This window comes from Silurus meridionalis, chromosome 1 (genome assembly GCF_014805685.1).
Source record: "Silurus meridionalis isolate SWU-2019-XX chromosome 1, ASM1480568v1, whole genome shotgun sequence".
Classification (NCBI taxonomy): domain Eukaryota; kingdom Metazoa; phylum Chordata; class Actinopteri; order Siluriformes; family Siluridae; genus Silurus; species Silurus meridionalis.
The window spans coordinates 35,330,160-35,348,044 of record NC_060884.1 but is presented as its reverse complement, the minus strand read 5'-3'; the positions used below and the strand labels follow the sequence as shown (position 1 = coordinate 35,348,044).

General features: G+C 43.3%; 1 protein-coding gene across 1 annotated transcript in view; it reads left to right on the top strand.

The window, feature by feature from the left end:
• The first annotated feature begins 618 nt into the window (after positions 1–618).
• Positions 619–17,885, top strand: part of espl1 (extra spindle pole bodies like 1, separase) — a 39,623-nt gene continuing 22,356 nt past the window's right edge. Inside the window, exons 1-15 of the mRNA XM_046845145.1 lie at positions 619–758; positions 6,856–6,943; positions 7,063–7,368; positions 7,444–8,151; positions 8,357–8,446; positions 10,056–10,167; positions 11,040–11,167; positions 11,266–11,459; positions 11,564–11,806; positions 12,439–12,583; positions 12,824–12,989; positions 13,122–13,261; positions 13,341–13,475; positions 16,098–16,214; positions 16,352–16,520. Of these exons, the coding sequence (XP_046701101.1) occupies positions 6,863–6,943; positions 7,063–7,368; positions 7,444–8,151; positions 8,357–8,446; positions 10,056–10,167; positions 11,040–11,167; positions 11,266–11,459; positions 11,564–11,806; positions 12,439–12,583; positions 12,824–12,989; positions 13,122–13,261; positions 13,341–13,475; positions 16,098–16,214; positions 16,352–16,520 (2,734 nt within the window). The 5' untranslated portion in view covers positions 619–758; positions 6,856–6,862. The remainder of the gene's footprint in view (positions 759–6,855; positions 6,944–7,062; positions 7,369–7,443; positions 8,152–8,356; positions 8,447–10,055; positions 10,168–11,039; positions 11,168–11,265; positions 11,460–11,563; positions 11,807–12,438; positions 12,584–12,823; positions 12,990–13,121; positions 13,262–13,340; positions 13,476–16,097; positions 16,215–16,351; positions 16,521–17,885) is intronic.

Sequence of the window (17,885 nt, the reverse complement as noted above, 5' to 3'; positions counted from 1 at the left end):
CTTAAATAAACCAATGTTTTTTTGTGTTTTATAATGAATTTCTTTCTTTCACAAAAGCCCTAAAAGTGATCAAAAAGAAAAATGCAATGAATCTTTTGTCCTTTATAGAAAAATATGATTTACAGAATAAACCATAGCCTTGTTTATTTTTTTTACTTTAATTGTATTATTATTATACATTTGATTTATCTATTTTTCCCTCTTTCCCCTAAATACATGTGTATATATTTGTATTTTCATGCACCTGTTCTGTGTTTTATAATTGAAATTATACTTGGTATTGCCACGGTGTTTGTATATGGTTAATTGCTTAATAAAAAAATAGAAAATAAATATAAATAGTTTTATCCTCATATATTCTATATGTGTATGTGACAAATAGAATTTAAACTGATAAAAGCCCAATACAAATAAACGTGAATTAAAGTCAGTCTTTAGAAGTTTGTTGTAGAAACAAAAGGAACATTAATGTGTCTTTCCAACACTATTAAACACTCGGGGTATTTAAAATAAAGCGTGCGTGTTTCTGTAAAACAAAACAATAAAGAACTACATGAGCGCCATGTTGGATCGGGTTAACCGGGTGGCACTGCATTACCCAGAATGCCCGTGTCCCGTGTTTCCCGACAGGCTGTGCGCTGTTTGAATAAGTGCGCGAGGCCGCGGTGAGAGTGAGCAGTGGTACAGTGGGAGCGGAAGCTGAGAGTTGAAACCGGTCCCTGGTGTGTTCATATAAACACGAGTGGAGTTTATTCTCGGTAGGTGACATTTACACTTCAGATCAAATCAAGTCTCTTCACACTTCATGTGCTTTAGCTGCGCGCGAGCTAACCCGCGCAGTGTTTTGCTAACACGCTAGTCAGTCAGGAGTCTCCACAGGAGCATCACGTGATCAACATAGCAACTATTACTTATTCAAGTATTTTATTTATATATATGTTACACTCGATTTGTTTTATTTATTTCAAAACAAAAAATCAAAACACCGTTGTAAAGTATTACAGGAGCGATAGCGGGGATTTAGTCTGTTCTTATGACTAGAAATAATGTGAAAGTGTGTAAATACTAAGAGAAGAGCAGTGTGTCAGGAGCAGTGTGTGAGGACTGCAGGGAGAAGGTGTGGACTTATCCGCTGAGAAAATCTGCATTCCGGGTTTGTGTTGCTGTTTTGAGGGTCATTTGAAGGACACGCCCACAGAGCAGCTCTTTATCAGCGTTATCACTCATGAGGGTCCTCATGTCAGGGCTGATCAGTGTCGAGTGCATACTTGTGTCAAATTAATGGATACATGCACCAGTGTTGACTCTAAATGACCCTAAAAAAGGAGTATTTTTAACCAGTAAGTAAATATTCAACAACTAAAACACAGAATTACAGAAAAACAGATCAGAACTGTTCCACTCTCTTATAAATACTGCAGTGTTTATGACTGATCACTGTGTGAAACTAGGGCTGTGATACGATACGATATGTTGCGATACATTGCGATATTGTAAGCAAGGCGATATATTGGGATATTTCTTATTTTATTTATAGGATAAAGTTTTAGGAAAGCTGTCAAGAACACCACCATATGCAAACCTTAGCAAAAAAATGTTTTTTATTTAACCAGAACACAGTGGGAACTGCATTAGCATTAATTACTCCCTGTAACATTCAATATGATTAAACCACTTTATGTGCAGTATGAATAAAGGGGGAAAATAAAGTGCTTGCAGGATTTCTTAAATGTATTAAATGTGTTAAATCTATTAAATGTTAGCGGTTATAAACAGACCATATATATTTTTAGACCCTGCTTTTAAAGTTTCAGTTTACAGTTGAAGCATGCAGTGTCCTAACATTTTGATCTGAACAAAAGAATTACATCTGCTTTATATCAATGAAAAATAAAGTGCTTGCAGGATTCTTAAAGAAAACAAAACAAATATAAACAATAAAATATTTACAGATGTTGAACATTCTCAGAACCTTTAAACGAGGATTTCACAGGTTTCTTTCATTTGTATTTATATTTGTCTTTTAATTAAATGTCAAGGTTTTTCTGAAGAAAGATAAGCTGGTCAATATGCTCCGATGTCAGGGCACTTCTATGTGCAGTTACAATGTCTCCTGCGGTGGAGAAAACTCTTTCTGCACTTGTGCCCGGAATGCACAGGAAACCCTTTGCTAGTTTGGATAGCTCAGGGTACGCATCTTCATGTTCTTTCCACCAACTGAGTGGGTTTTCTTGGAGGGGCAAAGGTTTTTCTTCTCTAAACCTCTTAAGCTCAGATGCAGCAGTATCATGTGCAGATTTTGGTGCCATGTTGTTTTCAGAAGTGGCAAATACCATTCCAAGCAAGTCAGCCAATGCACATGATTTCCTTGGCCTCTTTATGGGTTGCAGGGAGGTGAAGGCAGAGCTATCTTCATAGTCAGATAGGTGATCTTCAACATCCTCTGACTGGTCAGTCTCTTCTACTTCTCTATCTTGCTGCTGAAAAAACATTAACGCATCAAATAGAACTTATTATTTTTATTATTATTATTATTATTATTATTACAGTAAATTGTCATTAAATTTCACAACACAATCTAACCTGATATAAGGATAAATTAGCCTGTTGCCTATTTTAATTATTTACAAAATAGAAATAACTACAACTATTTATTAAAACATAATTATTTAACCAATGAATGTTATTATATTAACCATGTTATAATATGAACTAATGTTAGATACATTCACTGATACACTTAAAATTGTAATGTATTAAATAAAAACAAGTAGACTAATTTATTAATGTATTTATTTGCTTACATTCTGTTGCTTCTTTATGGCAGCCACACAGCATCCGTCATTCTGGAGTAGGTCTCTTTGATCTCCATTTCAGAGAGAAAGGGTAGATCCTTAAACCTTGGATCCAGAGCTGATGCCATGCACAGTGTCTCTCTCATTGGCATATCTCTTTCCCAGATCTTGTGCTATAGCAGCCTTGATGTCCTTTGCTGTCTTTGTATCATCTGGGCTTTCTTCTGTGCCCATGACGAGCTTTGAATAAAGTGGTGCAATGACAGAAAGAGTGGGCATGCTATCTTCTGACATTACCAATGTGGCATTCTTCATTGGCTTACATTTACATTTGCGGCATTTATCAGAGGCCCTTATTCAGAGCGACGTACAAAAGTGCTTTAAATCTCTAGTAATGAATAAATCTACACTGGTACACAAGATTATAAACTTAATATAAATATAACTCGAATTCTACAAACTTGGAAAGTGCTAACTTAGGTATTTCAGGAAGAGGAAGGTCTTCAGTCGTCACTTGAAGATAATCAGGGACTCTGCTGTACGGACATCTAGGGGAAGTTCATTCCACCACCTCGGTGCCAGAACAGAGAAGAGCCTTGAAGTGTACTTACCTCTCATTCTGAGAGAAGGTGGTACTAGTCGAGCAGTGCGGGAGGATCTCAGACAGCGTGGTGCAGTGTGAGATGTGATGAGGTCACTGAGGTAAGATGTTGCTGGTCCATTTTTGGCCTTGTAGGCAAGCATCAGTGTTTTAAATCTGATATGTGCAGCTACTGGAAGCCAGTGAAGGGAGCGCAGCAGTGGGGTGGTGTGGGAGAACTTGGGCTGATTGAACACAAGTCGTGCAGCTGCGTTTTGGATCATTTGCAGTGGACGAATAGCGTTCAGGGGAAGACCTGCCAGCAGAGAGTTGCAGTAGTCAAGTCTTGAAATGACAGGAGACTGAACAAGCACCTGGGCAGCCTGTGTGGACAGAAATGGTTGAATCCTTCGGATGTTATAGAGAAGAAATCTACAAGAACGAGCAACATTAGCGACATGTGGGAAGAAAGACAGTTCATTGTCCATAGTTACCCCAAGGTTACGAGCAGTGGCTGAAGGGGAGAGCAGAGAGTCATGAAGTTTTATTTGGAGATCTTAACCAGGAGATGAATCGCCTGGAATGACCAGCAGTTCTGTTTTGCTGTGGTTGAGTTTTAGTTGGTGAGCACTCATCCATAAAGACATGTCTGACAAGCATGCTGAGATCCGAGCAGAAGCTGTGGTATCTGATGGAGGGAAAGTGTCATCTGCATAGCAGTGGTAAGAAAACCCATGTGAGGATATGACTTCACCAATGGAGTGGGTATAGAGGGAGAAAAGGAGGGGACCAAGTACAGAGCCTTGTGGGACACCAGTGGTGAGTCTGCACGGGGCAGATGTGAATCCCCTCCATGTTACCTGGTATGAGCGACCTTCCGGGTAGGAAGCAAACCATTCCCATGCTCTTCCGCAGATACCAAGGCTCTTGAGGGTTGACAAAAGTGTCTTGTGGTTGACTGTGTCAAATGCTGCTGAAAGATCCAGAGAGATAAGTACAGATGACAGCTTGGCTGACCGAGCAGCATGTAGTTTCTCAGAAACAGCCAATAGGGCCGTCTCTGTGGAATGTGCCGCTTTGAACCCAGACTGGTTCGGATCATGGAGGTTGTTCTGTGAGAGATAGACAGACAGTTGGTTAAAAACAGTGCGTTCCAGAGATTTAGAAAGAAAGCAGAGAAGTGATACCGGTCTGTAGTTGTTGATGTCTGATGGATCCAGAGCAGGTTTCTTCAAGATGGGAACGACCCTTGCTTGCTTGAAGGCAGTTGGTACATAGCCAGATGTTAATGACCCATTGATGATTGTGGAGATGAAGGGCAGGAGATGTTGCGTGATGGTCTGGAGCGTAGTTGAAGGGATTGGATCCCGAGGACAGGTGGTGGGATTGCAAGATCGGATGACTTGGCGTATCTCATCTTCTGTTAAGGTTGAGAAGCTTGACAGAGACGTAGTGGATTGTTGCCTGTGTTGTGTAGTCATTGTTGGAGAGGAAGTGAAGGTCTGGCAGGTCTGGCTTCATTGACTTGAGCACTTCCTCAGCACATGTGATGTCAGCTTCATTCATTGTAAAAAAACATCCTTTTCACACTTTCTGACCTGTTGAAAGTAGTGCTGCACAGTTGGCTGGTTGTTGTTCAAAAAATCTATCGATCATGTCATAAGAGCTATTCCACCTCGTGACAACATCTGTAATTAACCTGTGTTTTGGTAGCTGGAGCAGGTCTTGCTTTTGTTTTAGCTGGTGGCTGGCTATGGTGCTGTGTCTGAAAAAGCTTGTAACACGTGAGGCGAGATTCAGGCTGTGTGCAAAACATAGGATGTGGGTCATGTCTGCGAGTCCAGCCGCGACATTCATATTGGATGCATTGTCTGTTACAATCACTGGATGTTTATCTTCCAAACCCCATTCAGTCATGTCCTCCTTTAGTAATTATGCAATGTTATTCCCTGTGTGACTGTCATGCATCGCTCTTATCTCTTGGTCTTGTAGTACATACGAGACCAGATTCCACTCGTTATGTCGTTATGTAGTGCGCCGTTATCGTTACGAATGATTCAGTAGCCCGGGATGTCCAAGCATCACATGTCAACGCGACTCTCTCAGCTAAGCTAAGAGATTGTAGTACGCTAATTTTTACCTCATTGTACAAGTTGGGCACAGCGATGTCCGTAATGTGCTGGCGGGATGGTATTGTGTAGCGAGGCTCCAAAGTTTTCAGCATATGACGAACGCCTTCATTCTCTACGACACTGAGAGGGCGCATATCTTTGCAAATAAAATAAAGTACTGACTGAGTTATTTTGGTTGCACGCGTTGAGGTTGGTGGTAACTTTGATCTGTGAACTTGCTCGAGGGTGAGTTGATGGGGATCCTCTCTTTTAACGTTAGCCATTTGCTGCTGTTCTGTTATCCGTGCATCCGCATGGTGCCTCGTTATGTGCGCTCTCAGATTTGTAGTGTTCTTTGAATATTTGACGTTGGCATTGCACATTTTACAAACAGCAATACTTTTGTCAATCTCTTTGTGCCTGGTCTGTGACGAAAGCCGAAATGACGCCACACATCGGCTTTGTACACTGAAGCAGGAGCTGGAAATATTCTTTCATCCTCCATTACTAGCAGCGAACTATTTTAACGTTAACATTAGTAGCGCGCCGTTATGCTAGTACTTCCTGTCACTTTTTAAGTTCAGAGATATGAAGACTGCAATCTAGCGGTTGGGATATAAACGGAACAAAATGAAACTGCCATGAATCTGTAAAATTTTATTTATTTATTTTTTATAAATATCGATATTTTGTTTTTGAGAATTGATACAGTATCGCCAAACAAAATATCGCGATACTCACGTGTATCAATATTTTCTTACACCCCTCTGTGAAACCCAGAACCAACTTATACACCACAATAAACACAACAATAATAACTCATCTAATGTTTTACAGCAAATTGTGTAGTTTGTACTGAATTTAATTCCATTACATCACAAGTTACTGTGCTCCATTTATACTCTCTCTTAATGTACATTTCACACAACAGCAGTGTAATTGCCTGTTCCATAACTAGTGAACAGTGAAACATTTTGGAAATTTTTTACTCATGATATTAGTGGACAAAAAAATCAAACACAAGTAATATAATAACTTTGTCTTCAATCTCTAACCAGACTTTCACCATTTCACGCTTCACTATTCACGCTTCAGCTTTCACCGTTCACGCTTCACTATTCACGCTTCACTATTTTCCGCTTCAGCGTTCACTACTCACGCTTCAGCGTTCACTACTCGCGCTTCAGTTTTCACTACTCACGCTTCAGCTTTCACTACTCATGCTTCAGCTTTCACGCTTCAGCTTTCACTATTGATTCAGTGGTGGCGTCTCCTAGATCACAGGGATCAGGAGTGTAATGGTCCTCCCCTGGTAACAGTTCAGAGTGTGTAAACACTCACCAATGATCACATTTGATTATTTTTGCAGAAGAAGAATGAAATGTCTAAAAACAGAGGAGTATGTGCAGCGGATATCATGTGTACAGGACGCCGTTGTTCTTCACGACGAGCTGGAGGTGAGACGAGGATGTGATGAACGCTATACCGTATATTGGGTCATGCTCAGAACACTCCTTAAATCCCACAATGCAATGTGTGTGACCATCTGTATTTCTGAACCCTGACGTTTCTACAGAAACACTTAAAGCAGGGGCTCGGGGCGTTCGGCCGCACGGCGTGCGATCGCATTATCCGGGCCTGTAACCAGCGTCTGGCCGGAGGAGCTCCAGACCCTGAGCTTCAGGAGCATCTGGTGGATCTAGTGGAACTCGCCGCACACGGATACGGAGCCGTCCCTGAATCCAGACCGCGGGGCCCCTCGCTCTATCTGGAGAAGATCATCTTCCACATCCTCCAGAAGCTGGTCGCGCAGCAGGCTCACGGTCCTGCAGGGCGTCTCGCAGAGTTCATGTATCTCAGACTGCAGGGCGTGTCTTCACAGGTACGGACAAGGCCACGCCCCTGAAAAGGTGTGCTCATTTATGATCTTCATGATCTGAAATGTTTGTGGTTGCAGGTGGAAGACTTCGGCGTTGTCGCGAGGAACTGTTTCGCCAGACAGGGAACGGGTCGAGCGGCGCTCAGGCCTCGCCTCTCACCCAGACAGCAACTAGCAGGTCAGCTGCAGGCTCTCCGTTTCCGTCTGCTGGAGACGACGTGCTCCGCCTCGTGTAAAGTCCCGGCGTTTGTGGAGGAGGCCGTGAGCGAGTTCGAGCGTGCACGTGGGAGCCTGTCTCAGGACGACGCTGGCTTTATTCTCTCCGAGTTCCGGAAGCGTTTCTTCGGCGCAGATGTGGAACGTGACTGCGCTCTGACTCCGCCCCCACTGGGGGTGAGGTGTGAGGCGGTGGTGAAGGTGTGTAAGCCTCTGTGTAAGAACCGACTGTGGGACGAAGCGGTGCAGCTGGTGGACGGAGCGACGGAGTGTGTGAGGGAGGGGGAGGGGCTGCGCTCGGCGCTGGAGCTAACCGCTCGGGCACCACGTCTGCATCGAGACCTCGGCTCAGGAGTCGCATGCAGTGAGACGTTCACGGACTGCGCTCGCATCCTCAGAGCATTGCCTCCTGTCCTCGGGGATGCAGAGACGCACGCCCTGGTGGAAGCGTGTCAGCTGGTTGTCTGGGCAACAGAGGCGGGGCAGACTAAAGGGATGGGTGGAGCTACGCTGCTGGCCAGTTTTTCCTTCTGGGAGGAATATCAGGAGTTTCTGATCAAACTACAGACAGTGAGCTTTTATTTTTCCTTTTAATCCTTTCATTTTTTTCCCTTTCCTTCTCCATTCTTTCCTCATCTTACATTTTATATATATATATATATATATATATATATATATATATATATATATATATATATATATATATATATATATATACGTGTGTGTGTGTGTGTGTGTGTGTGTGTGTGTGTGTGTGTGTGTGTGTGTGTTTCAGGGCTCATTCTCACAGCAGCTGCAGTATTCTTTGTGCTTCAGTCTCTACCAGGGTTTCATCAGCACCTACGACAGTTTACACACCTCACAGGTAATGCCATCACACACACACAAACACTGGTTGACGGACGAGGTCAGACAGTAGTCTCCCTGGACTGTGATGTTTGCGGATCATTTTGTGGTGAGAGTAGGGAGCAGGTTGAGAAGATCCTGGAGAGGTGGAGGTACACGCTGGAGAGAAGGGGAATGAAAGTCAGTAGGAGTAAGACAGAGTACATGTGTGTGAATGAGAGGGAGGGCAGTGGAGGGGTGCGGTTACAGGAAGAAGAGGTGGAGAAGGTGGAGGAGTTCAGGTACCTGGGGTCAACAGTGTAAAGTAATTGAGAGTGTGTTAGAGAAGTGAAGAAAAGAGTGCAGGCAGGGTGGAGTGGGTGGAGAAGAGTGATAGCAGGAGTGATTTGTGATAGAAGAGTATCTGTGAGAGTGAAAGGAAAGTTTATAGGACTGTGGTGAGACCTGAGATGTTGTATGGATTAGAGACAGTGGCATTGAGTAAAAGACAGGAGGTGGAGCTGGAGGTAGCAGAGCTGAAGATGTTGAGATGTTGATGGAAGGAGGAAAAGAGGAAGACCAAGGAGGAGGTTTATGGATGTGGTGAGGGAAGACATGCAGGTAGTTGGTGTGAAAGAGCCAGATGTAGAGGATGGTGGTATGGAGAAGGATGATCCGCTGTGGCGCCCCCTAATGGGAGCACCCGAAAGAAGAAGAAGAAAATCAGATTATGGAATATCTCTAATTTTCAGTGACCAATCAAAAAGAATTCACTGCACACTTAAGCATGAAGATGTAATACCTCTGTTTGTACTGCACAATCCTGTGGGCATGTGTGCAGCTCGATCCTGGAAGTGTGCTCCGAGCGAGCTGTGCCTCTGCAGTGTGAGAACCCAGAGACAAACAAGGGATCTTTATTTAAAGAACACGGCACCAGAGTAAAAAAACAAAAAAAGATTTCCACCCAGAGAAAAAGCCAAATATTCATCCTCTATACAACAAGGGCAAAAACTTGGGTACGAGAAAGTAAAAGCAAACAAACAGCGAAGAGATTTCACTCAAAGGAACTAAACAGCCATCAATGAACCAAACAGTGAGATACGTGCAGAAAAGCAGACCTGTTTATACACGTGTCAGAAGCAGTCGGTTGTGGTGGGAGCCAAAAACACGCCGGCAGTGATTCATGTTCTTCTTACTCCAATCTTTCAGTCTTATTTAATAAACATTGTCCTTCAATGTATCCTTTTAATGAATCAGTATATTAGCATTATAACAGAACTAATGATTCATTATCCTCCGATTATCTGATTTATTTATTAGTATTTAATATAACATACTCCATGCTGATGTGCTTATCTAGAGTGGCTTACACTGATCTCATTCATCTGAGCGCGTGAGGGTTAGGGCCCTTGCCCTGGGATTTAAACATCTGATCAGAAGTCCAACTCCATAACCTACTGACTGACTCCTTCTTCAGAAGATCCCATTTTATATTAAATATGGGAAGATAGAAAAACAATGTTCTGTGTAACTTGTTTTTATTTCCACAAGTGACCAGTATATATGTGTGTGTTTGTGTGTGTTTGTGTGTGTTTGTGTGTGTTTGTGTGTGTGTGTGTGTGTGTGTGTGTGTGTGTGTGTGTGTGTAGGACTCTGTTGTTGATTTTCTGGACAGAATCCTGTTATACTGCCAGGCTACAGCAGGACGCTTGATGACTGAACTTCGTAAACTTTCCAACGAAGGCTTTTTCCTGAAAGCAGGTCAAGATTTAATTATCCATATTCTATTGAGCTTTATTTTACTGAGGGCTTTGGCTTGGATTTCGATTTCTTCAATATCAGGGATTAGAAATAGATTTGATTATAGTTTATGAGATCTCGTGTTAATGAAATGTCTCATTAATACTCTTATTAAAACTTGCATTTGGCATATAAGACATATATACATTATAACACTGAGTGGTGAAGTGAAGAACACTGATGATCTTCATCATGGCTCCTGTTAGTGGGTGGATTTATGTATCAGGCAGCAGGTGAACATTTTGTCCTCAAAGTTGATGTTAGAAGCAGAAAAAATGTGTGTAAGGATTTGAGAAGTTTGATAAATTGAGACGTCTAGACGTCTGGGTCAGAGCATCTCCAGTTCCTGGTCTGCAGTGGTCAGTATCTATTAGTGCTCCAACGAAGGAACAGTGGTGAACCGGCCACAGGGTCAAGTGCGGCTGAGGATCATTGATGCACGTGAGGAGTGAAGGCTGGTCTGATGCACGTGAGGAGTGAAGGCTGGTCTGATGCACGTGAGGAGTGAAGGCTGATCCGTGTGGTCCGATCCAACAGATGATCATCTGTAGCTCAAACTGCTGAAGAAGTTCATGATGTTGATGCTCATTGGGTCAGAACTGTTTTAGTAGCAAAAAGCAGACTAACACAATATGAGGCAGGTGGTCATAATATTATGACTGATGAGTGTATTTATCGTTTTATATTGTAATTATTTCCTAAATTGCTTCTATTGTTTATGCTCACACTAAAATATTTAAAGCAGGTTTTAAAATGTCTGAAAATGAATTGTGATGATGTAGACAGTAAATGGAACATCAGTGTAATTATTTATTTCATTGTGTGTGTGTGTGTGTGTGTGGTAAACAATGTGGTGTATGAGTTATTTAACAGGAAGTTGTATGAGGAGGCGTATGGATTGGTGGAGATTATTTGTCAGGAGCTGAGTAAAGACTGTCCTTCTTCTTTCCCTGTAGACAGAGTAAGTCCTGCCCCTGTGTCCCTCACACACCTGCTTTACTCATGATTACTGAATTTTCAGCTGTGTGTGTGTGTGTGTGTGTGTGTGTGTGCGCGCAGGTGAACCGCTGCTTCATGCTGGCAGTGCAGTGCAGTCGGAGAGCGTCTCAGTTGGACAGAGCTCTGGACTGGGTAGTGCGCTGGATTCAGGTTTTAGGTTCTCGTGTTCTGGATCATCTCACAGAACCGGTGTCTCTGTGGGTTAAAAGCAAGTGTGACGCGGCCCGGGCCGGGGAGGACGACACGCGCCTCAGGTAACACGTAAACACACGGTCTGTGAGCGAAGTGTTTTAGCCGATCGTCCTGTTCGATTGTGGTTGGCATGAGAACCCAGAGCTTCTGTCTCTTGTTATCTCAGGACCCTGAGGGATGGTCTGGGAGCAGCGACGGTGGATGAGGAGGTGTGTCTGCGTCTCCTGGAGGAGGAGCTGAGGATGTACAAGGAGCAGAGCGGAGACACGGCGCAGGAGCGCTATAATACACTCTGTGACCTCCTCGATATCTGCCACGAGGAAACCACACACACTCTACGCCGTGCCTCTTACCTGTGTGAGATGGCTCAGGTGGTGTGTTACCATGACTTCAGTAAACAGACCGACTGGTGTGTTTATATACACACACACACACACACACACACACACACACACACATTGATTCTATGGCTTTGTTGGAAAATAAACACTATGGGCCGAAGGTTTGTGGACACATGACTGTAAGATTGCCATGTTTCTCTTTTTGAACATCTCATTCCACATTTAGTCTCCATTCACTCCTCCACTCTTCTGGGAGGATTTTCCACTAGATTTTGTGGAGATTTGTTTATACACAAAGGTGTAAATACAGTGAGGTACTGATGTAGGTGAGGTTAGGAGGCCTAGGATCCATCAGTTATGTACAATAGGGTTGGAGCTCAATGGCAGGAGATCTTCCACTCCAACCTATGTAAAGCAGATCTTCATGAAGCATGTTTTGTGCACAGCTGACGAGTGATGATGCTGGAACAGGTTTTGGGTCTCCTATGGGTGGAAAATTCATGTGAATACATTTGATCATGTAGTGTGTAAGAATTATTTTAAATTATTCTAATCTTCATTTGCATACTGTAACCTAATAGGCTTGTGTGTGTTATGATGTCATAATATTTGTGATTTTTTTTTTTTTTTTTTTTTTATTATTATTCCCCACCCCCAGATTTTAATAAGGTCTTTAATTTAATCTTTTCTCATCCTTCAGTTCTGCAGTGGACTTTGCCCACGAAGCTCTGCGCTTGTTGGAGGAGGAGCCTGAGACAGCGGAGAACTCTGATAGGCTGAAGGATGAGAAGGCCCATGCCTATCTCTGGCTGTACATCTGCACCCTCGAGACCAATCTACAGGAGGTCAGAAACGGGGCAGATGCCTTTACATCAATTAAAAACCAAAGCGGGCTTAACTGTAGGGAAAAAAAATATTGATTAGAAAGTCAGTCCTACAGGCCATGCCCATTTTCCATGTTTCATGGTGTACATTTGCCTTCTCTAACCTGATAGGCTACTGTGCTTTGTGATGCAATAACCTTAAAAAAATAAAAGCTCAGGATGCAATCCCTGATTAGAAGTTCTCCCATGTGCTTGTCTCAGGCGGTGGACATGGAGAAGCGTCTGCGTGCGGTGCGTGAAGGCAGCAGGACCGCCGCTGATCTTGACTCAGTTCCCACTAACGATCTGGAGTATGAAGACAAACAGAAGTTCCAGGAGAGCCAGCTGGTGTACGATGGACTGAGCTTCAATCTGTCTGAACACAGCAGTGAGGGACACATCTTTCTAATCATAACACACTCAACCACAAACAGCCATAACCTTACTGTCCAACTGCATCTCACAAAACACTGTGTGTGTGTGTGTGTGTGTGTGTGTGTGTGTGTGTGTGTGTGTGTAGAGCATCTTGAGCCTTTAGAGAAGTGTTTATCACTCTGGGCGACTCTGCTGAAGGACGGCTCTGTACCTACAGTGAGGGACCACAAACAAACTGCCTCCTCCATCCTGCTAATGGCTGCTCTTTATACACTCATGGGCAAGGTACACACACACACACACACAATACTGTATATACACAGCTTCTCTATCTATTAGTTTATATTCTCCTGTCCTCTTGCAGGCTCTGCAGGCTCTGGAGTCGTATCAGCTGGCTGCGTCTCTCTTCCGGCTACTCGGTGACGTCCAGAACAGCGCCGGAGCTTCACTTCATGCTGCGACGCTCCTACTAGATCTGGGAGCTCCGCAACTTGCCCAGGTAAGTGATGCATCATCATACATGCATGTACATTACAATAAATAGTATCTTATTATAATGTAGAGCTCAAGTGATTCATCGGTTTTGCAGATTAAGCAGCACCAATATTTGATTGCTGGAGTCATCAGCTATCAGCAAATCCATACCAAAAGCTTCTACTGGGTTCCCTTATGCAGTACCAGAGCAGCTTCTAGAGGCAAATCGCTGATGCCACCTGCTGTTTGTTGGAGTGTTGTTTTTTTTTTTAAACTCTTCAATTCTTGAGTTTTTGCTTTTTATTATATTATATAACTTTATAAAAACGTCTCAAACACCATTAAACACTTGTTTCTACGCTTTTCACAGCTGTGTATCTATAGTATTCATTATTTAGTGTTGTGTAGCGATGGTATTCATTCTTTAGTGTTGTGTAGCGATGGTATTCATTCTTTAGCGGTGTGTAGAGATGGTATTCATTCTTTAGTGTTGTGTAGCGATGGTATTCATTCTTTAGTGTTGTGTAGCGATGGTATTCATTCTTTAGTGTTGTGTAGCGATGGTATTCATTCTTTAGTGTTGTGTAGCGATGGTATGAATTCTTTAGCGGTGTGTAGAGATGGTATGAATTCTTTAGCGTTGTGTAGCGATGGTATGAATTCTTTAGCGTTGTGTAGCGATGGTATGAATTCTTTAGCGTTGTGTAGCGATGGTATTCATTCTTTAGCGTTGTGTAGCGATGGTATTCATTCTTTAGCGTTGTGTAGCGATGGTATTCATTCTTTAGCGTTGTGTAGCGATGGTATTCATTCTTTAGCGTTGTGTAGCGATGGTATGAATTCTTTAGCGTTGTGTAGCTATGGTATGAATTCTTTAGCGTGTGTAGAGATGGTATGAATTCTTTAGCGGTGTGTAGAGATGGTATGAATTCTTTAGCGGTGTGTAGAGATGGTATGAATTCTTTAGCGGTGTGTAGCTATGGTATGAATTCTTTAGCGTTGTGTAGCTATGGTATGAATTCTTTAGCGTGTAGAGATGGTATGAATTCTTTAGCGGTGTGTAGAGATGGTATGAATTCTTTAGCGTTGTGTAGAGATGGTATGAATTCTTTAGCGTTGTGTAGAGATGGTATGAATTCTTTAGCGGTGTGTAGCGATGGTATGAATTCTTTAGCGGTGTGTAGAGATGGTATGAATTCTTTAGTGTGTAGAGATGGTATGAATTCTTTAGCGGTGTGTAGAGATGGTATGAATTCTTTAGTGTGTAGAGATGGTATGAATTCTTTAGCGTGTAGCTATGGTATGAATTCTTTAGCGTTGTGTAGCTATGGTATGAATTCTTTAGCGGTGTGTAGAGATGGTATGAATTCTTTAGCGGTGTGTAGAGATGGTATGAATTCTTTAGCGGTGTGTAGAGATGGTATGAATTCTTTAGCGGTGTGTAGAGATGGTATGAATTCTTTAGCGGTGTGTAGAGATGGTATGAATTCTTTAGCGGTGTGTAGCGATGGTATGAATTCTTTAGCGGTGTGTAGCGATGGTATGAATTCTTTAGCGGTGTGTAGAGATGGTATGAATTCTTTAGCGGTGTGTAGAGATGGTATGAATTCTTTAGCGGTGTGTAGAGATGGTATGAATTCTTTAGCGTTGTGTAGCTATGGTATGAATTCTTTAGCGGTGTGTAGAGATGGTATGAATTCTTTAGCGGTGTGTAGAGATGGTATGAATTCTTTAGCGGTGTGTAGAGATGGTATGAATTCTTTAGCGGTGTGTAGAGATGGTATGAATTCTTTAGCGGTGTGTAGAGATGGTAAGAATTCTTTAGCGTTGTGTAGAGATGGTATGAATTCTTTAGCGTTGTGTAGCTATGGTATGAATTCTTTAGCGGTGTGTAGAGATGGTATGAATTCTTTAGCGGTGTGTAGCTATGGTATGAATTCTTTAGCGGTGTGTAGAGATGGTATGAATTCTTTAGCGTTGTGTAGAGATGGTATGAATTTTAGCGTGTGTAGCTATGGTATGAATTCTTTAGCGTTGTGTAGCTATGGTATGAATTCTTTAGCGTTGTGTAGCTATGGTATGAATTCTTTAGCGTTGTGTAGAGATGGTATGAATTCTTTAGCGGTGTGTAGCGATGGTATGAATTCTTTAGTGGTGTGTAGCGATGGTATTCATTCTTTAGTGGTGTGTAGCTATGGTATTTAGTGTTGTGTATCTATGGTATTAATTCTTTAGTGTTGGTCTGTGACTATATTGAATGTAACCCTGCTAAGGCCACTAACTCTTAGTGTTTATTTATTAGTAAATACATTGTTTTGTGTTCTTGAAAATTCATACATTGTTCTCAAATTGGCAGATCAGTCATGTCTTAAACCATCATGTGGTATCATGATTCGCCTCTAGAGGCCGCTGTGGTACTGTATAAGGCAATCCATAAAAACTCAGTATGAATTTTTTTCAATAACTGATAGTTCTAGCAATCAACTATTGGTGCCTTTTAAATGATCCAAGGGTGTGTTTCAATATGACTCTGAAAAGACACACTTAGTCAATGTTCATAATCTTTTTAATTGCTCTCATGCCTTTCTGTAAGGGTCATTGCGGTGTTTATTAAGATTGTGATGGTGTTGGGTTGATGTGTGTTCAGGTGCAGTTAGATGAGGCACAACAGTGTTTAAACACAGATACAAGCACGGAGGGAGCAACCATCCTGTCTGTCACTAACACACTGCTCAGAGCACAAGTCTGTTATGCATCAGGACAGGTGACATGTATACACACACACACACACACACACACACACGCTTGTTTATATGATGCTTGTTTTCTAAGACTATTATCTTAATAGAAAAGATAATGTGCAGACAGCATGATTACACCGTGTGTGTGTGTGTGTGTCAGGTGGAAACAGGTGTACAGGTTCTGTGTGAGGTCTTAAAGGAGACTGCACTGCGTCACTCTAAAAGCTGGTATATGCTGAAAGCTCGAGCTCTGCAGACTGCCAGCGCTTACCTCAGTCTGGACACGGGGACACTGCACACGCACCTGCGTCACACCATCATCCAGCACGGTACACGCACGCGCACACACACACACACACACCCCATCATCCAGCACAGTACACACACACACACACACACACACACCCCATCATCCAGCACGGTACACGCACACACACACACACACACACACACACACACACACCCCATCATCCAGCACGGTACACGCACGCACACACACACACACCATCATCCATCACGGTACACGCACGCACGCGCACACACACACACACACACACACCATCATCCAGCACACACACACACGCACACCATCATCCAGCATGGTACACACACACACACACACACCCCATCATCCAGCACGGTATACACATACACACACACACCATCATCCAGCACGGTATACACACACACACCATCATCCATCACGGTACACGCACACCATCATCCAGCACGGTACACACACACACGCACACCATCATCCAGCACGGTGTACACACACACACACGCACACCATCATCCAGCACGGTACACACACACACACGCACACCATCATCCAGCACGGTACACACACACGCACACCATCATCCAGCATGGTGTACACACACACACACACACACACACCATCATCCAGCACGGTACACACACACACGCATACCATCATCCAGCATGGTACACACACACACACACACCATCATCCAGCACGGTACACACACACACACACACACATCATCCAGCACGGTACACACGCACACACACACACACACACACCATCATCCAGCACACACACACACACACACACACACACACACACACCCCATCATCCAGCACGGTACACGCACGCACGCACACACACACACACACACACACCCCATCATCCAGCACGGTACACACACACACACACACACCCATCATCCAGCACGGTACACACACACACACCACACACACACACACCCATCATCCAGCACTCACACACACACACACACACACACCCCATCATCCAGCACGGTACACACACACACACACACACACACACACACACACCCCATCATCCAGCACGGTACACACACACACACCCATCATCCAGCACGGTACACACACACACACACACACACCATCATCCAGCACGGTATACACACACATACCATCATCCAGCACGGTACACACACACACATCACACACACACACACACCCATCATCCAGCACACACACACACACACACCCATCATCACACACACACACACACACACACACACACACATCACACACACACACACACACACACACACCCATCATCCAGCACTCACACACACACACACACACACACACACCCATCATCCAGCACACACACACACACACACACACCCATCATCCAGCACCACACACACACACACACACACACACACACACCCCATCAT